This window comes from Gordionus sp. m RMFG-2023, chromosome 4 (assembly GCF_954871325.1).
Source record: "Gordionus sp. m RMFG-2023 chromosome 4, tfGorSpeb1-WG-v2, whole genome shotgun sequence".
Classification (NCBI taxonomy): Eukaryota; Metazoa; Nematomorpha; class Gordioida; order Chordodea; family Parachordodidae; genus Gordionus; species Gordionus sp. m RMFG-2023.
Window position 1 is genome coordinate 14,703,384 of NC_088778.1, and position 26,226 is coordinate 14,729,609.

The window sequence follows — 26,226 nt, forward strand, 5'->3', positions numbered from 1 at the left end:
AGCCATTAGGTCTCCTAAATGCTGACGGTAAGTGCCCTGACGGCATGTCTTTAACGTCTTGGCACGGCGGCAAAAGACTTGTCTGGGACGTCTCTTGTGTTACCTCCTTTCCGGCTAACGAAAATACCGACCCCTTGGAACTTCAAGAAACCAATAAGTTTAATAAATATAGATTCCTCCCTAACCCTTTTATATTTATTCCCCTAATTTTTAGCGTACTTGGAAACCCCCGTCCCCAATCCCTAAAGTTCTTAAATAAATTGGGTAGAAGAATTTCGTTAAGGACAGGGGTCAAAAACGAGTCCCTATTTCTTAAACAAAAAGTCCAATTTGAAATCCTAAAGGGGAACTACAAATGTTTCTTCGAAACACTCCCATTTCCCTCCTAGTTTATCAAATATAGTCATTTGTTTTATATTAAAAACTTTTTTGTTAATTTTATTTATATTTTGCATCGCAACTATATTTAGATTTTAACCACAAAAAAAATATTTTTTCGTTATAATTAAACATTTATGTTTTAAATATCTTATATATATATATATATTTTTTTCGATTATGTACAATATCAAGAAATGTTATAATTTAATATTTTTTATTTGTTGTATTGTAATATTATCTTTTTTTGTTACAATTTATTAGTGATTTTCACGCGCCCAAATTTTTATAATATATAATACTATTTTTGTTATATAAATATTAATATTAATTACCCAAAAATATATATATTTTTTGATAAAATTTATATAAAAAAATTTTTTTTTCTGAAGACAAAAAAAAATATATAATATTATTTATTTAAAAAAAAATAATCTATATAAAATTTCTACATTTTAAAATTTATTTTATTGTATTTTATTTTATCATTAAAATAAATAAGGGATGTTATTTATACTATAGTATTTTAACAATAAGATCTATAATGAAATTCTCTAAAATTTAATTAAAATAATTATTTTTAACACTCAATTAGATATATTGAGTGATCATAAAAAATGGAAGGTTTGGGGGGGGTGGGCAAATTTTTTCTGGGTGGATTAATTTACAATTTATTAAACATTGATAAAATTTTTAGAATAATGTTTCCAGCCGCTTATTAATCATAAATTTGGCCAAAATTCTGTTACTAATATTCTTTCATTTATGCTGGCTACTATAGTGTAGTGTTGTTAAACGGCTCGTTTTGAGCCGATTTTTAAAAATGGCCAACTCAATATTTTAGCCAGAAAATAAAGCACATAATATTAGCAAAATAGAAATAGGGTTTGGGGGCGGAGCCCCCCCCCCAAAAAAAATTTTTTTAACCCCCCCCCCTCCATGGATAAATCCTGGCTACGCCACTGATTATATAGCGATTCATCAGAGCAATAGCATTGCTATACATGGTTTAATAAATGCAAATAAACCCATTCAACCACAAACACTAGAACTATTAATTTTAAATTATGTTTTTTAGAAATGTATAAGTAATTTTATAGTATTACGAGAATATTTTTTAATTAAAAATATAATAAATATACTTTAAATAAAATTTTATTTTTTATTTGTATAACAGCTGACTTACAAAAAAATATTTTTTCAAAATTATCATATGATTCATTTTATTTTTTTATTTTTCATCATAATTAAAATTAATATTATTTTCAAATTTCTCATTTAGAAAAGAACATATGTAGATTTACATTTAATTTTCAATTATGGAACAACTTTATGTCATTACTCGTTAATATAGGCATAGAAATGTTATAAATTCCATAACTGAATATCATGCCAATTGTAAACGAAAAATATGAAAATTTCTGGAATCGAGTAATAGTTGATAATCAATTCGGTAAAAACTTTAAAATTGATCAGGTAATTGAAATATTTTTTTTATGCTATGAAACTTCAATAACGGTTGCATTTTTAAAAAAAATAAATTCTATGCAAATATATTAAATTGAATGTGCTATTAAAAATAATTTCGATGCATTTTGTATAATTTGCCAGCTTATAAATATCATTTTAAGCTAATAATAATTACCCTTCTCCCACACTTCCCCTCACTCTTTTTCCCCATGAGTACAATATTTAGTTAGACATTAGCTCAGGGCAATACAATGTGGCAAACAAAAGGCGGAAAATCGATAATAAAAATTTTTAAAAAGTAAAATTAAATCTGTATATAAAATGAGAACTAGAATGACATTACATGAAACATGCACTAAGTCTAGAGGCGAATTTTTTATTGTGTTTTTTAACAAGTCAAATTTTTGCCGAATGGCGGCGAATTTAGGGACAGAGACCTGACAGTATGTCAATTTATAGACATTATTTTTTTTTAAAAAAGGTATAAATAATTTAAAAAATAGTGACTATATAATTAAATTTTTTTTAGTGAAAGCCCAAAATATTTTTTTTAAAAAAATGTAATACGCCTTCAAAAGACGCGTAAAATATTTCAATAAAATTTATGGTTAAAGCCAACAAAAAGTTCCATTTAGAAAATCTTGGATACGCCCATGCTTCCATATGCATTACTTGTACTGATCACGATTCATTATGGAACCAATTTTCAAATTAAAAAATCGAACCGTAAACCACAACGTGAAAACTAACTGTAGCCTCGAGATTTCGTTAATAGGTGTTCGAGAAAACTCAAATGACACGAAATCAAATACATAGCAAAACAATATAATCATATTATTATTTTTTCCAAATTTTCTCGCATTTATTTTCAGGGACCCGAACCTTTATTTATAACGGTTCAGTATGTAAAAAATTATTATGGTTACGGTTGGGTTATGATTTTTAAGAAAAAATTTATAAAGTTTCGGTTCGGTTCAGTTAATTGTAAAAGTTCATAAAGGTTCATTACGATTATAAATTTTTTTCCAAATTATTTTTATTGAAGCAACACCATCGTATAATCATTTTAAATTATAAATATTATTTCTTAAAATTTTTGCCATCACTTAAGTTAATATTAATGTTTATTTATAAAATGGATGAAATTAATTTATTTTTAATATAAGTATCTATGAATAAAATAATATATAAGAATCATAACTCATTTGATATATATTTGTTCGTTGTGGCTATAACACAAATTTTAGTCCCTAAAAGGCCCTTTTTCGAACCGTTTAGTATAACGGTTCGGTTCGTTCCGGTTTTTAGTTTAAAATTTTATAAAGGTTTTGTTCCATTTTGGTTTTTAAAAAAAAATCATATCGGTTCAGTTCGGTTTATAATTTATAACGGTTCTTTTCGGTTTGTTCCGGTTTTTATAAATTTAATTTTAAAAAAAAATTAATCATTAACCATGTATATATTAATTTTAGAGAAAAATCTTTTTAGTTTATAATTTCTTATTTAATTTATCCATGATAATCTAATAGATATTTTTATTAAATTTAGGAAATATAAATTAGACAAATTAGTTTTTTTTTATTTCATAAATAAATAAGATAAAAACAAACATGCGTAAATACAATAATGAATAAAATAATATGTATACTATACTATTTAGGTTTAAAAAGAGAATTCGAACGGATAACTAAAATATTTTCTAATATTTCAGGATTTAATTTAGTTCTCTGCGCAGAGAGTATAAACTTAAGGCTTGAAAATGCTCTTTCTACGGAGACCTGCGTAGCTGGAACTGCTAGCACAGTTATAGCTAACTTATAAAGTTCTGGCATACTATTCTTTACATTTTCCCAATAATTCAAAAGATTAGTATCTTTTTCTAATCTCTTTATATTATCAAATGACCGAATTATATATTCTATTTCTATACATTTATTATAATTTTCGATGCCCTGAGAATTATTCTTATTAAGACTTTCATGCGACTTTAATAAATCTTCAAAATCATCATCTAAATTATCCTTCGAATACGAACACGTAGGCATAGTATTTAGAATTTCAATATTCTGATTATTTAGATTTTGTATCAAGTTCCAAGTTTTACAAAAATGTTTTCTGGCGATCTCTCTTTCTTCAAAAGTTAAAAATACATTATATCTAGGGTCGAGCAGAGCAAAAAACTTCATTTTTGAAATTTATTTCTCTTGCTTTCATCGTAGAAACTAAAAGTCTGGCAAATGGAGTGTCTACTTTACTCGTTTGCATGAGACATTTGATCCACGCAGCATAAAAATCGCCCATTGTCAATTGTTCACTTTGTAAATATTTTGTCAAAACATATGCTGGATATAAAGCTTTTAATATGTCACTAATGATTTTAAGATATCTTATTTAATTAACAGATAAATTGTCTAATCTCTTATAAATTAAGTATTTAAAGAAAAAACAACAAACCTGGTATTATTTGAAATATAATGTTGATAATATAAAAATATTTAATTTGATATATAATGTTGATAATATAGAAATATTTAATTTGAAAAGAAATCACCAATTCCAAGGAAAATTAAAATTTTAAATTTAGGTTAATAATTTAAATTTAATTATTTTTAAAACCGGTTCCAAAATATTTATAACGGTTCGGTTCGAACCCCTGCTTTTAACAGAAACTTGTGTTGCGGGAACCGTAAGTTCTATAAGTGCAAGTTTATATAATTTTGGATATTCAAATTTTTTTGATTCTCAAAATATAAAAACTGATGATTTTTTAGATTAATTAAATACAACTAAATCAAAAATTTGTTATTTAGATATTTTGCATACTAAAATATAGGAAATAGGAATGCTATAATACTATATGATGTAGTTAAAAGATTGTAGATCAATTTGAGTCATCGTGAAAAATTAATAATACTTTTATGGATATTAAACAAATATTTTAATCATATAATAATTATAAATAACGACGCAGATATGGTAAAATATGTAATACATTATAAGGAAAAAAATGTAAAAAAGGTAAAATTTTATTTTATTTTGGCTGAAACCGATTCAAACCGGTTTAATTTTTTTTATAAAGGTTCTTTTTACTCCTTCAAAAAATAATTACATCCATTTGGTTACGGTTATGAGGGTTTCGCGGTTCAATCTGGTTCACTCCGGGTCCCTGATTTTAATACTAATTAGCAGAACTGCCAAATTTACAATGTCAATTTAGAAAATTATTTTTAATAATAAAAATTTTGAAATTATCAAAGTATTATAGATAGTGTTCATTTGACGGCTTAATGTAAGGCTTATATTAGGTTGAATATTAAATAAAATAACTTATCGTAATTTGATAGACAATTTAAGTTTTTAAAATCTATAAACCATATAATATTTAATGAAGTGAAGACCTTTTTCAAAAAATTTAATAAATTGTAATTAAATCGTAATCGCGAATTTTAAGTTTCGTGTTAAATTTTCTTATTATAAATGTAAAATAAATTTAAAAAAAGGATTTTACTACTAAACACGATTATGAGAGTATTGGCTTTATAATATATATAAATGAAGTTGTAAATTATAATAATTTTCAATCGTAACCCTAGAAAATCTTAATCATATTTTTTGATTTTTTTTAAAAAAAATTCTCTTAATCTTCTATATATTTAGTTCCGGGAACGAAGCAGAAAATGATCGAACGAGAACACCTGTTCTGGAATGTTTGGAAAAATAAATATTTATAACTGCCCAACATAATATCCGAGAAAGATTAATTGTTTTAAGTTTGTTAATCATATTCTCTTTAATTAATTCAATACCTGTGGTGTTTCCAGTAGTATCTAATATACTATAACACAATTCTGGCAATAACTTCAGATTTAGAAACATATGTTCTCTTCCATTAAGTATAATTGAAAAAAATCCATCATATTTGAAGCTTAAATCCTTTCTCTGAGGTCTTTGAACTATTTTTTCTGCACTTATATATTGCGCCATATTTTTGTTACTATTTCTCGGCATAGTTATCTATAAAGAGGGTAGAAATAACAAAAAAAATTCTTGGTAGAGTTATTCGAAAAAGTTTGTTTTTATAAAAACTAAAATTATAAATTTTAAAAAAGTATGTCACCCCTAGGGGTAATTCCAGGCCCACCCGCGCAGACGCTTATAGAAAAACTTGCTCACAAATGCATCGCCAGTCCACCCCCGAATAAACTACCTTAACTCCCTAATTCTACAGTCCTAAGTAATATAACAAGCTAACGTTTCTCTTCCTACCAACATAATTATTTCCTAATTTTAATTATTTTTTAAAAAAAATTTTTATCCAGACGGTTTTGTTCTATATATATAATTAAACTAACATAACAAAATTAAAATAAATTATATTTTATTCATTTTTCTAATCTAAGTATTTTAAATAATTAAACCCTATGACGCTAAAAAATATTTTTTTTATATTTCTTTAGCTATTTCTTAGCCAAAAATCAATTTGGTTCCAATATAAATTATGATTGTGTTAAATTCCGCCTATAACATTGGTAACCGCTTATTTTGGAAAGCCCCATATAATCCTTACTCTTAGAATATATCTTATATCTAGTGTGCTGAACTTCATAAGTTAATAAAATGAGAAACATTCAAATAAAGTGAAAAATATTAATCCCCTTTTTATTAGCTTTAAAACTTTACAACCGCAAGTCACAACAAAGTAATTTTTATTTCGATATGTTATATAATAGCGGCACAATACTGTTCAACTATAAAACCTATTAGTTTTTTGATATTTTTATTTTATGTTACGTGTTATTAAACATTTCGAATTATTATAGAAGTTATATTTAATGAGAATTTTTCCCCACATATGTTAATTCCAATTTGATAAAAAATAAAATTTAACAACATTGTTACAAAACGAAGGTCAATAAAATTTAAATATTTTATATTAAAAATTCAATAAATAATTATCTACGTTAAAAAATAAATTTTATTGTTATCAAATATCTTTCAACTCATTATGGTAAAACGACACGACACTTATCAATTTATTCTTTTTTAAAAAAAAAATATTATTGATTCAAAATTTACATAGATTATGTGAATCTAAAATCTTTATCCACTCAACCATATATGGAGGCTGCAGATTGGTCCATTTTTGTTCAAAAAAAAATAATAATATTATACTAATCTGGATAAATAAACATATTTTGATCCCCAAGGTATAGGCCTTTAAAATAGCCAATATATATTTTTTAGAAAATTTAATTTAAAAAGAGATTTTTTTGCACCAATGTTTCCGTATTCTGGGTATGATCCAAAAAAAGTAATAGATGGTCCACCAAAGTGATGGGGGTCTAAATATAACATTAATATTTTTTATGGGGGTCTAAATATAACATTAATATTTTTTTGATATTGTTATAATCAGGGATTTGAACCGCAATATCGGTTCAGGGTCAGGCTCAGACAAAATAACGGTTCAGGTTTAGTTCCTAAAAAACAATGATATCTTTCGTACCTCTAAAAACAATTATATATAAACATTTTTTTTATTTCCTTATTAAAAAACATATATAAAACGTTTATTTTATTAATATGCACATTATCATTAAGTAATATCTAAACCAGTTATAACAAATAAACATCATTTATATTAACTAAAATGAACATTATTTGCTTAACAAAATAGCATTGAGCCGTACGTACAATTAAAATGTGTTAGATTCACCCCAATCAAATTACATCAGAAAAGGAATATTTTTATTGTTAATATATCTCTCTACGTTAACTTGAATAGAAACTGTATAACATAAGTCAGTTTACTTGGGAATCAATTACTATTAATTTTGCCAAAGATATTTATTAATTAATTAAAATATTTTTAATATTCACTGATTGTTCTAATAGATTTTGTTTATGGCATCCTTTTTTTAAGGAAATTATCTTCAATGAAGATCAATTGATCGATGCTAATTCATTTCACTAGAATCTTCCACTCTTATAACAATTAATTCCATGTTCATTTAGATATATCATTTATACTATAATAGGTAAAAAAAATTATATATATATTGGATTTAATATACTCTAAGCATTATAGTGTGCGCAAATTTAACGTTTCAACGCAGCGTTTCAAAACGCAAACGCAGCTATGTTTAAATAGAAGCTTTAATTTTTATTTTTTTAATATGAAACGTCAAATTCTAAACAAACAAAAAAGCCTTGCCCTATATTTGATTAGCAAATCTTTTTGTTATAGCATAATTCCATAAGCTAAAAATATTATTGTATCATTTAATATAATTATTTTACTTTTTAGAAGATGCTGTTTTCATGCTATCACTTCAAAATTTAAAAAGTTTCAAAAAATGCAAGATATTTTGTTTTTTAATAAATAATTTAAAATGCAAAACGGATATGTTTCCAATATAATCGAATACATTTGAAATCCATTATTTGCTTTTTGAAACGCGGTGTTTAAACATTCAATTTGCGCGCACTATTATAAACGATTTTAAAATTTAAATATAAAAAAAAGGAAGTTAAAAATTAAAAAATGTTGTAAATTAGCAATATACAAACATTTATAAAATGGTGATTGAAAACTGTCAATGAAAATTGATTGATAATAATCTTTAAAACAATTCGGATAAATAAATAAGAAATTTAGCAATATACTAGTGATAGCTTTCATATTACTTTATATGTATAAAATGATGAGGTTCGAACCGGTTCACTAGCATTTTAGCTGTTCAGTTCAGGTTCGAATAAAAAATTATTTAACGGTTCAGGTTCGATACAAATTACCTGTTAATAAAGGCTTAAAGGTTCAGGTTCGGTTTGGATCTCTGCTTTTAATAGTAGATGCTATAAAGTATATTAATTAACTGATTATATAATAAGTAACAGTCAAATTAAGGGCTTTTTAGGAATTTTGTATAAAAAAAAATTAAAATGAAAAAATCAATTATGGCTATGTCCAAAATCTGCTTATCTTCTTTTTTGATAGAGTTTCAAAAGTTTGCGAATCGAATTTTTTGGTATTTTGGATATAGCCTAAAGTATATATTAAAAATTAATATTATAGATTGATAAATACTCATTTAAAATTATTTGCATTTATTTTAATCAAAATAAAATATATTTAGTTTCATATCATATTAATTCATTTTTCATAATTCTGAAAAAATGTCAGATTATATATGGTTTAGACTTTCTTAAAATTGACCTATAAATATTCTTTATAAATTTAATTGATAGTTTGCAAATATATTACTATATTACTTTTTGTATGCTAAGACACATGTTCCTTTATATAAATTAAAACGTTGAATCTTTTTAAAATCTTTTTTAGTCAATGATGATTTGTATATCCATGTTATGTTTAAATTTTCACTCTTATGCCTGACATTCCCATGCACTCAACATGCCCCGGACTCCCATACATATTATAAAAAAAACATTTTGTATATATTACAAAAAAATATTTCTATAGTAATTCAACTTTACCCTCTAATTTTTCTCAAGTGAATCGACCTTTTAATATATTTGTTATATGGTTTTCATTAGGCAAGAATGGACAGTAGCTATAAAAATATCCCAACCATAGATGCCTGTTATATTTTTTGCTAGGAGAAGAGTTAAAAAGTAGTAGCTTCAACATAGGTTAATGATTCAAAGAAAAAATTAAACACTTGCAAGGTGGTCATTTTTAAAATTACCATGAAACATATATAAACTAATTTCTAACATTATTTTTATACGGTATTATTTTGTCTGTGGATATTTTTGTCGAGTGTCTTTTTGTCCAGGAAATTTCTCTCCGTGATTCTCGGGAGAATAAACCACACCCTGTAAGTATTTTTTTTCTAACCTACATATTATAGAGATTGGGAAATGCTTTTATTGTTATTTTTATAATAAATAACAATTAGTCATGTCTACTATTTTGTTAAAGCACTGATATATTGCTTACAAATTATTTTACTTGAAATTGTAAATTTTAATTATTAATCCATTATGGAATTGGGAATAATGAACTTTCAAAATTATTATGTGAACACGAAAAAATAATAAAAATTTGTTAAGTAATCTGTTTCCGATTATATATTGCATTCGCTTTTAAAAATTAATTAATAGACTGATTACTCATTTACATTTTATCAAACTTTGAAAATAAAATAACGTTAAAATTTTAAAACATGTCTGGAATATATTTGAATATATATGTTAACGGCAAATATGTTTTTTCCGGCAATGTGTTATTAATTTTAATTCATCTTTTGAGCGCGATTTTTCAAATTTAAAAATCTGACTTTACCGGAATTGTATTCCGACATGTTTAGAATATCTATCTTATGATTATATACAATTTTGCAGTTAACCTTTGAGTCATTTATAATTTATATATAAAATCAATGTATACGAATTAGTCGACAGAAATTAGAAAAAATTATTATCAAATTTTTAAAATCATTTTAAGAATTTAACCCTTGAATAACGAGAAGAATACTGCCTTTAAAAATTTAACGACTCCTTGAGTCATTGGTTCGAGCCTTTGTAATCTAATTTTTATAAATATTAGAGACTATTTTATGATAGTTTATATAATAGTTTGATTTAAATCTGCGAATAGGCATAATATAAGGTGTGATAAGAGATATACTAATATGTTTGCTCACTCCGACTTTTTATAATGTTAGACTTGGGTATACATATTTACTTTTTTTAACAAAAATTGAGAACAACTCTCTGATCTTATGAGACATCGGCAGATTTATTTTATTATTTGTTAATCAAAATGGTAATATTTATTTTAGATTGAAAAATGGCTATAAATTGTATTGTAAAATTAAATAAGTCATAGAAATGATGCTGCTTGATAAACGTTATAGGGATTGGCGTATTAAGTTAGACCAGTTATTTTTGTTCTTCTAATTAACAAGTAGGATGTTTATTAAGTCAGAAAGAAGGTTTAGTTAAAATTTAAAGGAGCTATTGATGTTTAGATCTGTAAATGAAAAATTATCATGGCTCTTAATTTGATATGCATATAGAAAAAAGAGAGAATAAATTGAGAGAGAACGTAGTAAGAGGATATGGTTCAATGAATATTAAAAGAGCAGATTCCCCGGGCATTTGATTTGACTTAATTATAAATATTTTATTAATGCTAAAGAAAAGATGGTTACCTCATAGTGTAACAGAAGAATAATTAAAAAGTCAGATAGATTATATAATTTTCTCCAGGAAATGAAATAAAATTGGTGAAGTTAATGCTATTCAGCATAAGTAATAATGGAAGTGATTGAATTAAAAGTTAAGGCTAAGGCAAAAAGTAGATTTTATTTAACCTCGCAAAATATGATAGGTGTAAAAGATTTAGAGGCTTCATAGAGAAGCGCGACATAGGTGGAAGATGGAGGATATTGACAGTGTCTTAACACAAAAAGGCTTTAATGTGATTATTGGATAGCTAAAACAATAACCAGATAGGAGATATTTATAAGAGACTAAATGTATTAGGATAGATTTAGAAATAAGATAATGAATAAGAAAATAATCAAGCTATTGAAATGAGATCATGTACAAACTAGAGATGAGTTGATTTGTTAAAAGGTTAAGAAAGGGTCGATTACCAAAAATATTTATTATAAAAGACATACATATCAATCAATAATTTGATGATGTAGATGTAGATAAAGGAAATAAAAATAAAGTAATATGATAAGTTTATACTACTCAAATTAAAAGGGAGAGTAGAATATATTGGTGTGATTTAGTGATAGTTTAATGCCAGGCTTTTATATCGGTTACGCTCCGATTATTAGATATAAAGATTTTTTCTGATTTTGGTTTTATTTTAAATTAAAAAATTTTATGGAAGCTAATTTAATTTAAAATTCAATAAGTGTTAGTTAATAATATAATGAGTATAATATAGATGAAATGAAATTAAGGGTTAATTAAAATCAGAAAATAATTTAAAAGGGGTATAAAATTTAGGAAAATAATTTTACGATAAGGTTCCAATAAAAAATTAAACTTTTTTAATGCACATAAAATATTTTTACAAGGCCAATTTGAACCAGTTCAGAAGTTTATAATGGTTTGTTTCACTCATATTATAATTTTGGTATATGTGTTTTAAAAAATACTTATATATTAATGTCTATACGAAAATGAGGTTTGGAGTTAACCCACCCCCTCCCCATGGAAAACATGATAAGGATAAAATTTGTTTTTAATTTTATAAAACCTCCTAATTAATTTTCTTCTATTTCTATTTTCTATAAAATCATCTTAGATATTTTTTTTCTTCAATTCAAATAGTGCGCGAAAAAAATTCTAAAAATTTATGAATAAATAATATTTATTTCTCAAAGGATTCTAGGCACATTAAATTTTTAAGTAAAATTTTCAAAATAAAATGAAAAACAGGACGCTTTACCAACAACTCTACATTTCATATCATATTTACGTTTGACTTTCTTGGTATCACATTGTCCAAAGATACCACATTCTAGACTACTTTTTTATGCCACCGCTACTAAATTTTTAGTATCAAAGCTAGACCCCGAGTTTAAAATTTATAAAAAGCAAATTATAATATTGATAATAGTAACTTATTTAATTTTTTTTTATTATAATTGCTTTTATGGTTTCTATATTTTTTGTTCTATCTTGAATCTAGATGCCAATTTTGGAAATTTTTATTTTGATAATAACTATATTTATTTATACGATATGCTAAACGAATCGAATCACTATAAGCATTACATATTGACTTATTCTAAAAGTTTGACAAACTTCATGCTTAAGGCTGCACTTTTATATGAGATTCTCATAAAAAATTTAAAAAATATAAGGAGATTTAAATTGTTTATTACTTCAATATTTATTAAATAAAAAAAAAGAACAAATATAAAATTACTAGCAAATAACCTGTCAAGAATGACGGGGTTGAGGGGTAATTAGTTAGTTTTATTTTACCCAATATGATTTCTATCACAAATTTAAATTTTATTCTAAATATAAAATTAAATTTAAGATATTGTTATTAAATTACAATAGAAATAAATGGAATATAAAATTAAATTTAAGACATTGTTATTAAATTACAATAGAAATAAATGGCAAAATCTTATGAAAGTTGCATGGGACTTGGATTTTTGATAAGGCCTAGCTGTGTCTGCAAAACAAAATTTTGAGAACAATGTCAAGCCCATATTTAAAATTCAAAAATTTTGTAGCATCTCTATTTTTAATTTTACCCAATATGATTCTTATCACAAATTTAAATTTTAATATTTCTAATACCCTACAGGTTACATTGCAACAATTTTATCTCTTTTTCTCCTAAATAGAAATATTAAAATTTAAATTTGTGATAAGAATCATATTGGGTAAAATTAAAAATAGAGATGCTACAAAATTTTTGAATTTTAAATATGGGCTTGACATTGTTCTCAAAATTTTGTTTTGCAGACACAGCTAGGCCTTATCAAAAATCCAAGTCCCATGCAACTTTCATAAAATTTTGCCATTTATTTCTATTGTAATTTAATAACAATGTCTTAAATTTAATTTTATATTCCATTTATTTCTATTGTAATTTAATAACAATATCTTAAATTTAATTTTATATTTAGAATAAAATTTAAATTTGTGATAGAAATCATATTGGGTAAAATTTAAAATAGATATGTTTGAAAATTTTTTAATTTTAAATATAGATCAAACATTGACCTGGAATTTCTTTTCTCAAACCTGGCCCAACCCATAATAATTTTGTAATTTTTTCCCAAGCCTGAAAATTAAATCTCTGAAAACCATATTGTTGGGAAAATTTTCTCAAGCCGGCCAAAGACCAAAATAATTTTGTTAGCTGAGAATTGAAATAAAATATATAAAAGTCATAATTCATTTAAAAATAAAATCAGAATATGAAAGTTGCATGGGCTTGGTTTTTTAATCAAGCCTGGCGATATCTGCAAAAAAAATTTTCAAGCCAATGTCTAGCCCATATTTAAAATTAAAAAATTTTCAAACATTTCTATTTTATATTTTACCCAATATGATTTCTATCACAAATCTAAATTTTATTCTAAATATAAAATTAAATTTAAGACATTTTTATTAAATTACAATAAAAATAAATGGCAAGATTTTATGAAAGTTGCATGGGTCTTGGTTTTTTGATCAGGCCTGGCTATGTCTGCAAAAAAATATTTTCAGGCCAATGTATAACCCATATTTAAAATTCAAAAATCTTAAAGCATCTCTAATTTAAATTTTATCCAATATGATTTCCATCATAAATTTAAATTTTGATATTTCTAATACATGCTCTCACGATATACATTGCAACAATTTTACCTCTTTTTCTCCTAAATTTTAATATTTATATAAAATTATTAATAAAGTATATTTAGTACTAAAATATTTCTAATTTTTATAAATTTATATGACTCTAAAATAACTCTCTATTAATATTTATTAATATATATATATTTAATCTCTCCGATTATATATATATTCCTTAATATATTGATTATCAATTGTTTCTCTTTACAATTTAATAATACTTGCTATTTATTCTACTTTATTTCATAATTTTTACAAAAGTTTATATATCTTATAATTTTTATAAAATATTCTCATAATTATATTAATGAATACAAAACATTCATTTCTTTGTTATTACAAAACCTTCGGCGCCGATTATCATATAAAAATCAATATCAACAAAAATCAATATTATTACTAACTAAATATATTTATAATGATTGACATCTATCAATCATTTAAGAATAATAGTTTAAATATATATAAAATATACAATATATATATATATAAAATATACACCACGACCGCCCTAAAAAAACAAGACGGGGTAATAAAAAAAAACGTGTGAAATTGAATTTTTTTACATTTATATATTTTCTTTTTCTTCCTTCAACATTTCATCTTCCTCAGTATCCATATGATTGAATCTCTTTTGCACATCAATTTGGTTAATCACTTTAGATATAGTGGATCCTACTTTGATCGAATTCTTGTTTGTATTGGATATTTTTCCATAATATTTATATTTATTTTCCATAGGTGAATCTACTCCTACCACTGTCTTAGCTTGTATACCATTTGCTCTTTTAAACATTCCATCATGATTATTCGGTGGCCACGGTCTATTTCCATATTGTTTACTACGAGATTCAATTTCATTTATTTTATGATAATCTTTGTACGTAACCCCCGACGTTACATTATTATTTTTACCACAAAAATAACTTGGTCCTGGAATTTCATCCATTTCACTAAGATGATCTTCACAATCTTGAGCTTGTAGCACACGGGTTGGAATAGTGCACTCCTTTATTTTATGTCCATAGCTTTTACATCTAAAGCAACGATGGAATACTTCAGCTCTTTGTTTTTTTATTCCAATTTTATTTATTTTTTTTATTATTTTCACATACATAATGTGTTCTTGCAAATCTAACTTATAATTCATTTTTTTTTTATTTATACACTAATTTATAAAAAAAAATTTTACTTAAAAATAAATACTCTAATTTATTTTTAAATTTTAATTTTGATAAAAAAAAATTTTACTTTAAAATAAATATCCTAATTTATTTTTAAATTTTAATTTTGAAAAATAATTTATTAAATTTTCTTTTACAAAAATATGTTACTTTTCATTTTACAATTTAAAATAAGAAATCACTAATTATCCATTTTCAATATTTTTTTTTAACGTATAAAGGAGTCACTATTACCCCTATATCATTCACATTAAAAATTCTCTTATTAACATGGTCATAGCCTTGTATTAATATTTACTAACTGAGACCAATATTAACTAATCCTACTTAAGAATTTTTATTTTACTCTTAAAATTATTGAATTACAAAAATATTTATTAAATGAGATAGACATCCACTAATCCCAATTAAGCATATTCTCATTGTTACTTATTCATAAAAATTTATCTTTAACATTATTTAAATATAAAAATAAATTTGTCCTAAAAATTTATAGGAACTAACCTTCCGGTTTTTAGGAACTGAATATTTATCTTCTTTATTATATACTCTAAAAATTTATTATGACTTACAAGAAATAGTTTTGTCCCAAAAATTTTATAGTAACTTTTTATTCACTATCCATAATTCTAAAATTATAGGAATATCATGGGAAATAACATCCCACTGAGTTCTACCCAAAACTTTGATTTCAGATCCATCAAATTGTTTTATACACATATTTTGTCTCTCAACAATACCATTCGGCCAATATTTATAAAAATTTTCACTAGACATTATTGAAATACTTGCCCCGGTATCAAATAACATTTCAACCATTTGTCCACCAAATTTTAAATTAATATGAGGACATGAACTATGTTCCTTTACTCCCTCAGTTATTAAATTTTTAGGCAATTTAATCGGTTGAATGATATTTATTTTAATCTCATTGTCAATATAATTGATATTCATACCTAAATTCATCTCAGAATTTAAAAGTCTCTGAATTTCATTTATGGTTTTATTTAAAATTTCCCCTGGATATATATCACTCATTTGATTACAATAATCCTTTTTATTCAGATTATTGGTTAATTTAAAATTTTTTATTTCATCAAAATGACCATAAAAATTCCCAACATTACAATTCTTTTTATTCGAGTTAAATTTCAATATATAATCCTCATTCTCATGATGATTATCTATTTTAATATATATATCCACAAAATTTTTAATAAAATTATATATATCACAAAATTTAATATTTTCAAAAATTAATTTATCTATTTTTATATGATTCTCTTTCAAATCATTTAGTCACTGTGACCCACTCACACTTTGGATACAATGTAAGGCAATGTGTCCCATTTCTTCACATTTGAAACACATTCTATCATAATCTGTATTAGATATCTCCATTTTATCCACATTTTTTATAATAGGACTCTGTATATTTCTAACCACCGGTTGTAACACTACCGAGGTTCTTTGCGGAAAACCACTTTTGAAATTTGCTTCTTTCACCATGCAATTTCTTTTTATATGTCCTACAAAACCACATCTATGACACACTATGTCATTTTTTTTCACTTGGTTTTGCAGTCACATTTTCATTAGTTTTTCGGTCTCTTGAATAATAATTTTTACCTATATGTCCTCTTCTTCCACAAAATTCACAACTTTCAATCACATTATTATTTTTGATTTTTAAGTTGGAAACATCTCTGGATAAATTTTTCATATTTTCTCTCATTTCTCTAATTTCACTTAAAATTATAGATTTCTCAGTACTTTGTCTCAAGTATTATCTGTTTTATTATTTTTCAAAATTTCTTCTGGCTTTTTACTCAAAACCTCAGAAATTTTCTCTTTAAATTCAATCACAATTGAATCTATTTTTTTATTGATATCCTCCGATATTTCAATGTTTTGAAGAAATTTAAATACGTCACCCGTATCTAAATTTTTATCATTTTTTTCTTCAACATTTTTTTTAGCATTTAAATTTTTTAATTCTAACAAAATTAAATGTAAACTATTATTTTATATCTTCATTAATATCTGTAGATTTCACCAAAGCTTTAGGAATTAAATTTTCGGTATTTGTGTTTTTTATATCAATTTCTCTATTTTTAAGAGATCTTCTTTTTATTTTCCTTATTAATTGTTTCATTATAATTAAGATTACATAAAACACAAAAAAAATTAATGCAGTAATGACATTATTAGTCTTATCCACTTTATTAAAATTCGAATTAAATATTTTATTAAAATTACTCTTAAAATTTGACATTTTATTAATATTATGCTTATTATAATTATCATTAAAATAAAAAGCCATTTTTTCATTAATTATCCAAAATTTAAAATTTTATCTTATATATTTCTAATTTTAATCTAAAAAATCCTACTATTGCGTTGTGTAATTTATAATACCAAAAAAAAAATTTCTTACCTTTATTTATCCGGAATCCACTATTATTTTAAGGAACCCGGTCCTAGAAAATCTTTTTCTTGATTAATAACTTCTGAAATTTTCCAAACAAAATCACCCTAAGAGTTAACGAATCCTGGTACCACTGCACCAATAAAATATTTCTAATTTTTATAAATTTATATGACTCTAAAATAACTGTCTATTAATATATTGATTATCAATTGTTTCTCTTTACAATTTAATAATACTTGCTATTTTATTTTTTTCTTTCTTTAGCTTTCACCTTTCTGGTGGTAAGCTCCTTCAACATCTCTCTCCACTTTATGCTTTTATCTATTTTATACTTCTTATATTGGCTCTAACTTTATGGCCCCATTGAAGTTTTGGCCTTCCTCTTTACGTTTGCCCATCACTTCCACAACTTTATTTCCTAATGTAGTTCATAAGCCTTCTCATTATGTACTCATACAACCTAAGTCTGTCTACCAATATTTAGTCTTAATGGGCACTACCTTTAAACTATTTAGTATTCTTGTACTGCGCACCTTATACTTTCTTGTTACCTCAGCATATCATCCTCAGCATTCTCATCTCCATAGTTTGTAGACTTCTCTCGTCTGATTCTTTGGTTGGCCATGTTTCCGAACTATATAGAATAGTTGGTTATACTATGGAACTGTAAATTTTTCCTTTAATTCGTGTGGATTCTTTTATCAATAGCACTCCAGATATATTGTGCCGTTTGTTTGTGGAGCCCAAATATTTGCAGCTTTATATTAATACTTCCGTTTCATCTCCTTCTATCACCATATACTCCGTCTTTTCTCTATTTACTATTAATCCGTGCGTTTCTAGGATATTTATCCAATTCACTAACCTTTCTTTCATTTCGTCCTTGCATCTATTACTGTAATGAAGAGTGGGCTGAGGCCGACCCTTGATGAACTCCTTCGGCTATTGCGAAGCCGATTATCATATAAAAATCAATATTATTACTAACTAAATATATATTTATAATGATTGACATCTATCAAATGATTGACATCTATCAATCATTTAAGAATAATAGTTTAAATATATATAAAATATACATCAAGTACCATACACACAAACTAAATAATTACTATAACCCATATTTAAAATTCAAAAATCTTAAAGCATCTCTAATTTAAATTTTATCCAATATGATTTCCATCACAAATTTAAATTTTGATATTTCTAATACATGCTCTCACGGTATACATTACAACAATTTTACCTCTTTTTCTCCTAAATTTTAATATTTATATAAAATTATTAATAAAGTATATTTAGTACCATACACACAAACTAAATAATTACCCTTCAACCCCGTCAGCTAGTTTGGTAATAAACGGCAAAATTTTAAATATATCAGTTATTAATTAATATATAAATAATTAATATTTTAAATTTAATTATATTCAAGTTGGTGCATGCTTAAAACATACGCCTTTAAAACGGGAGGTTTGTGGTTCGACTCTCGTAGAGAGCAAAAAAAATAACATTACACTATATAGTCTCCTTAAATTTTATAAACATTAGGAATATACGAAAACGATCATGTTTTGATTAAGGAGATTATATATATTAGATAAGATTTAAAAATATTTTAAATCAGGGAAAAAACCACTTTAATATATTATTTAGAGTAATTAATTTTTGAATCGAGATTTTAAATCAGATATTAAGACACATCCTTAAGCATGATTTTAGTTTTTATTTCGCATATAACTTGGTTTTTGTTCAGTGACTGGCTAAATTAATTGATAAACTAGTACTAATTAGGCATTAAATATTGGCGTAACCTAGATATTCAGCGTCTATAAAATTTCCTTACTGTATTTTGGTTTGTTTTTAAGTATTTATGGGATTGTATTTTTCCTATTTTATTCTCGTCTTTATTGGTTGTTTTTTTTAATTTTGATTTTTAGGTTGTTAGTCGATACTAAATAGCAACAGCCGGCTATTAAGTAATAAGTCGACTCAGGACACGGAAACCCTGATAAAATTTTCAGAATAAATTATTTTTGACGATTCAGGCCCGTCCTAAGACTTTAAACGACCCCAGGCGAATAAATTCGGCGGCTAATTTACCTAAATTGTAAGCAATCAGAATCCAAATCAATAATAAAAAAAGGAAATATCCAAATCAAAAAGCAAAAAATGAACCAAATCAATGCACAAGAACCAAATTTTTTTGTCTCCTAAAATATTCTATTTTGGCGGTCCAGGGTAGTTGCCCTGTCTGCTCCCCCGTTTGCACTTAAAGGAGTCTATTTTTAATTGTAAAGTTGGCCAAAATTTTGTTGCTTTTTTAATCTGACTACTTTACCTGTTCACAAATATAACAAGAAATATAGGGGTGCTTAGATTTTAGAATTAGTGCTTCCAATTGTTCTGCCAACTTTGCGAAGATAATGATAAAAAGATGTTACATATTTTAAAAGTGAAAAATATATATAACCACTGGACTAAAAAATCCCCTCTCCCTCTATTTGGATAACCTGGTTACGCCCTTCGATAGCATAGCCTGAAACTACATTTTTTAGAAAGAATAATTAAAAGGTAAGAAATTTATTTTTGTCAAAATAATAGTTTTAATATATATAACTTTTTCTAGTCACGTTTCATTTGACATAGTGTCCTTTTTCAAATTATTAGTGCCATTTTCAATAATATAATATAATTATCATTTAAATATTATTAAGTTTGAAAAAGGGCGTTTGCTATGAGTTTAAAAGGGCAAACTTTGTGACAGAGTTGGGTAGTACCGCGAATACTTGTGTCTAAAATACAATTTTTATATCTCGTATTCTATATCTTTTTGACATTTTTAATAAGATACTTATATATGTATCGAAGATAATTTATTTTTAAACAATCTTGTATCATTTTAAATTTCTTAATAAAAGATTCAGATACTTTTATTAAATATTTTTGTTAAAAAATTAAATATTCATTTTTAATTTTCCATGAATTCTTGCATTAATTTTGTTATTTTTCTTTCCTACTTGTATATTTTAAATTATTAATATTCATCATTATTTTATATTTGGGCATACCATATGCAAATTAGATAATCAATTTACATTAGTCATTGAAATTATTTTACATTATACTGTTAAATAAAATATATTTATTTATATTTTTAGGAACAGTATTCCTAGAGTATTTTAGATAATTTAAAAAAATTTATAAATAATTTGGGGACCTTTGGAAGAATCTTTCAATTATATTTCTCTGTGTATTTCTATTGATAACTATTTCTACTCTTATTTTTTGGTCCCATAATCCCTTTATGGCGGTTGAGTGTGAAAGCAATGATATTGATTTTTTTGTGAACCGCGGGATTATCTTGACCTCCTCGTTAATTTTATTACTTATTCTCCTTAAAAAAATAAAAGGTTAGAAATTATAATGACCAAATAATTTATCGTTAAATATTTATTAATTATAGTTTTTCAAAATTTTATATCTTAATGAATCCGAAGAGTTAATGCATCTCTTACTCCTCGGGACTCAAAATTGTTGATTAAATTCAATGTATGAACCCTAATGTTTCAAGCATTCAAAACGTCGATATTAATAATTATTCGTTAGCTACATCTTTTTTTATGCGGACATTGTATGATACAAAAAATGATTTAAGGAATATTTTCTAAATTGCAACTAATTATTGAGAGTTTAATACATGTTTTTTAAAAAATGAAATTCATTAGTTTATGTTATTTATTTTATCAAATATATTTTATAATCATCAAGCGAAAATCAATTTGCCACTTACATTTACCGAAGATTATTAAAAACGACAAATTTGGACATTTGATATATAAAAAGGGTGATTACATTAGAAACCAATGTAAATTTAATTTATATATAGTTTACATGTTTTATTTAATAATACGTAGATGAAATTATATGCACTCTCGGTGAAGGTACATTTGGGAAAGTGGCATTAGTCTCCGACAAAATGTATGAAGATATATATTTTTTTATATAAGATCATTTAAAAAATACAAATTGACGTTAATTAATCCTTTTGTCTATCCAATAACTTTGTAAATTTAAAATAAAAACATTATGACTTGATTTTGTTGCATAGTGTGTCGTCTCATGCAGATTTTATTTGGATTGGGAAGAAGAAATTTTTGATATTAATATCTAATCTCAAATAAAATATTTTAGAAGACGTCATGATGCTCCACAGACTCAAGCTTTAAAAATAGTCAAAAATATCGAAAAATACCGTGAGGCCGCTAAGCTAGAAATTAATGTTTTAAAAATGATTAAAAAATTGGACACAAAACAAAAATCGTAATGTTTATTTACTACATCGAAATTAAAATAATTACAAATACAAATAATTAAATAAATCAGTTGCAATTAGACCTGTACACATGCTCTGCCTTCAGCAATTTTTTCCACCTCGAAAAGATTGTCGATTGAGTAATTACACCGACATGCTTGCCGCCGATTTTTGATTAGGCGCGGCGTAGAAATATATAAGTATTTTCAAATTTAATGAACCCCGGACATAAATGGCCTAGACAAAAAGACCCGACAAAAATACTCCTGACAAAAAGACCCTGGACATAAATACCCCTATGCTTTAAACGGGAATTAAAAAATTATTATTTTCTACACAGCTCATATCTTTTAAATTTTACCGAATGTATCTGGTTTAGTGTCTAATAAAAATAGTATTTTTTTCCTCATCTAATATAAACTAGCCCTTATCTTTATTGCATGGCCTAAGCTAACCGCTAAACCGGTCCACGAGCTCGCTATCATGTCTTCGCCTAAACCGCGGTGGGTTTGTGTCTAATGAAATTATGCTTAGATTATCACTAGCCCACATCAGGCCTTGCCATGAACCGCTTAGCATTGCATTTAACCAACATCTAAATATTTTTAGCGAAGAATGAAATATATGTTTAGTGTATTTTTAGTAGTAATAGAATTCTTACAATTTTATATCTTTTATTTCATATCAAAATAATAATAACAATGTTCTATTTTTTGTTATTCAAATTCAATATATAATAGTAGTAATAGAATTCTTACAATTTTATTTCTTTTAATTCATATCAAAATAATAATAACGATGTTCTATTTTTTGTTATTCAAATAAGATTTTGAGTGTTTATCATTATCATTAACTTTTTTAATTTTGTTTATTTTATCATTATGTTCCTCTTCTAATTGATCGATTTTGGTTTCATCATTATAAAATAATTTTGTATTTATAGCTGTTTCTAATGCAGTAGCTATTTGAATAGCTTTATTTATGTCTATATCAGCTTCATAATAATCTTTGTAAAATTTTAGGATTTTTTATTTCGAATATAAATTTATCTCTTAATGCAGTATTTAAATTCCCCAAATTACAAGTCGTTGCTAATTTTCGAAGATTTTTTATATAGTCTATTAATTTTTCCTCATTTTTTTTTGATTATATTGATAAAAATTATATCTTTCTACATTTATATTAAAAGTAGGATGAAAAAATTTGATTAAATTGTTATGTATTTCTAATGCCTCTTTATTTCCTGGACTATCTGGTGCTAAATTTACCAATATTTTATAAATTTCACATCCTATTGATGTTAATAACAAGGATTTTTCTTGTGATGATGTTAACCATGGTTGCGTGTTTTTATATTCTTTAATTAAGTGGTAGCAATCTTTGTAACATAGGTTTGAATCCGTTAGACTTTTTATTGACTTCGCTATTCTTGTAGTGTATTTTTAGTAGTAATAGAATTCTTGCATTTTTATTTCTTTTATATAATATCAAAATAATAATAATGATGTTCTATTTTTGTTATTCAAATTCATCTGATAATATATAATAATGAAAATAAACATTTTACAAAAAATACAAAAATAAAAAAACAACAATTCAATACATAGCAATATGTGAGAAATAAATTATTTTTTGTCAGGGATATTTATGTCGAGTCTTTTTGTCTGGGAAATTTTTGTCCTGATCATTTTGTCTAGGACACTCCTGACCGATTACCAACTAAAATATATACTTTTATATTTATAAATTTAATTAGTTTATTTCACCATTCATTGTATATTATATATTAATTTAACATTTTTTAAATTTGGATATTAAAATTATTATGTTTACTATGCTAAGTTTATCCTTTTCATCTCCAATTATCCATTTATTTAATAAATTTTAATGGATTCAAACAGATTTAAAAAAAACTGTTTATAACTATAAAATAACAACGCTCTCTTAATAATAAAATCATTCATTGGCGGAGATACGTAGGGCTACTAATTTGAAGAAAGAAAATAGAAAAGCATCATAGAATGCATGATTATATTTTTTATGTACCTTGCTTAAAATTGGGGAGAAAAGATGAAGAACTCTGATTGATGGAAATTATTGTACCAGTACAAAATGCTGATCAGAAAAAAAGCGATTGAAAATTTAAGAATAACTCTAATAACAATGATAAAATGAAACTAAGAGTGCCCAAATAAAATATCTATAAATATATTGAATTATTAATTAATTTCATTTATTATAATTTTTAAAATGCACCCCGCCAATTTATTAATCGCGGCAGCGAATTTGACGCTCTTTGACAACCGTCGATAAAAAAAATTCCCGCGGCCAATTTATATCTCGGGGCATAGGTCTAGTTAAAATACAATTATTAGATGTTACCAGCAATGTGTGTTTCAACTAATCCATTTTATATTAGTGATAACTCAAAAGTTCATGAGCAAATTGTCTGAAATTTATAGAATACAAATTTTACTCTTGCTGCAATGCATTTTTGTAACAAATTAGATCATTAAAATTTAAAAGACGCTCTACAAATGAATGATTTTGTTATTTTAATTATACCATTTAAGGTTTTTTTAAATTTGAAAAATCTGATTTTGCAGGAAATGTATCCCAATATGTGTAAAATACTTAGCCTATAAATTTCAGAATTTAAAAGATATTACAAATAGACATATTGATTGATTACACACATTGCCGGTAAGGGTAGGTAACCTATATATAGAGAGTAACTTGATTAATTTAAGTAGCTATTAATATGGAAATTGGGAGCAAAAATGTTCTTATAAAAATAAGGTTCTCCTCAGTATAAAGAAGGTTATAAATTTTTATATTTTAATTTATATCTTAGGGTTGGAGGTAATGTTAGAGACAAATATTACTTATAACGACCAAAATTACGATTTTTTTAAAACTTATTAAAACAGAAATTGCGTAAACTTGATAGATTGGTTCGATTATCAAGGCCACATATGTATTAGCTTTGAAGTTTTAGGGTCCAGCGTTTTCGATTTTTTGGTATATTTATTAATTATTTCGCCAAATTTTATATTTATAATCTATGATTAGAAAAATAACAACTACCAATCATTTCCTTTGGAACAAATAAAAAGTATTAGTCATCAACTACTCAAAGCCTGCAAATGTAAATTTTATAGTTTTGATGGACATATATTAACAACATTGGGCGAATTAAAATTTAATATGATTAAGAATATAAGAAAAATATAGCATTTGGAATAAAAATGACTCATTAAATAATAATTATCATTATTAATTTTACAATTTTTAGTTTTACATGAAAACCACATTACTCATACTGATTTGAAACCTGAAAATATGCTCTTTATAGATTCTTCATTTGTAACTTTATACGACAAGTCAACAGTAAAACTAATTTATGAACTCTCAATTAATATTAAATAAATTATCTATACATCACAGTCGCGCAGGGATCCGAACCGCGAATATTATTTTGCAGTTTGTTCAGATAAAAATAACGGTTCATCATTATCGGTTTGGTTTGAAATTTAAAAACCTAGGTTGAACCTTTTCTTACAAACTTATCAGAGACCAGCTCCGGGAATGGGTTTTTGAAAAAATTATTTACTGGGCTTGGGCCATAAATATTTTTATTTGAGTTTAGATTTAAAACTGTTTCTAACTTAAAGAAATATTGCAATGCTTTTCTTCTAACAATAATATATTTCAGTATGGCAAATTAAATGATGGCCTAAATACACTGAAATATTGTTTATTTTCATAAAATACAATCAATTAGATTTTTGGATAAGGGCTTGAGTCAGGCTTTGGAAAATTTTTTGAAACTTATTATATGCTTGAGCTGGGTTGGGAATTTTTTAATATTGAATATGGGCTGGGCTTGGGCTTAAAATTTTTTTTACATCGGGCTTGGGCCGGGCCTGATAAAAAAAATTAAGGCACATGAAGGTCTCTGAACTTATTAGAATTAAATAAAGAGAAGCACATTTTTTTTAATTTTATTCTAAAGATAACATTGAATCATATACGATTAAAATATTTTCATAATTCTCTTCTGTAAAACTCCATCTATAAGGAGAAAGAATAGA

General features: G+C 25.2%; 1 protein-coding gene across 1 annotated transcript in view; it reads left to right on the plus strand.

The window, feature by feature from the left end:
* Positions 1–1,613: 1,613 nt before the first annotated feature.
* The window catches only part of LOC135929044 (dual specificity protein kinase CLK2-like), a 44,623-nt gene continuing 20,010 nt past the window's right edge, over positions 1,614–26,226 (plus strand). The window contains exons 1-7 of the mRNA XM_065465535.1: positions 1,614–1,854; positions 21,589–21,685; positions 21,735–21,798; positions 22,012–22,140; positions 25,063–25,153; positions 25,205–25,280; positions 25,428–25,522. Coding sequence (XP_065321607.1) covers positions 1,768–1,854; positions 21,589–21,685; positions 21,735–21,798; positions 22,012–22,140; positions 25,063–25,153; positions 25,205–25,280; positions 25,428–25,522 — 639 coding nt within the window. The 5' untranslated portion in view covers positions 1,614–1,767. The remainder of the gene's footprint in view (positions 1,855–21,588; positions 21,686–21,734; positions 21,799–22,011; positions 22,141–25,062; positions 25,154–25,204; positions 25,281–25,427; positions 25,523–26,226) is intronic.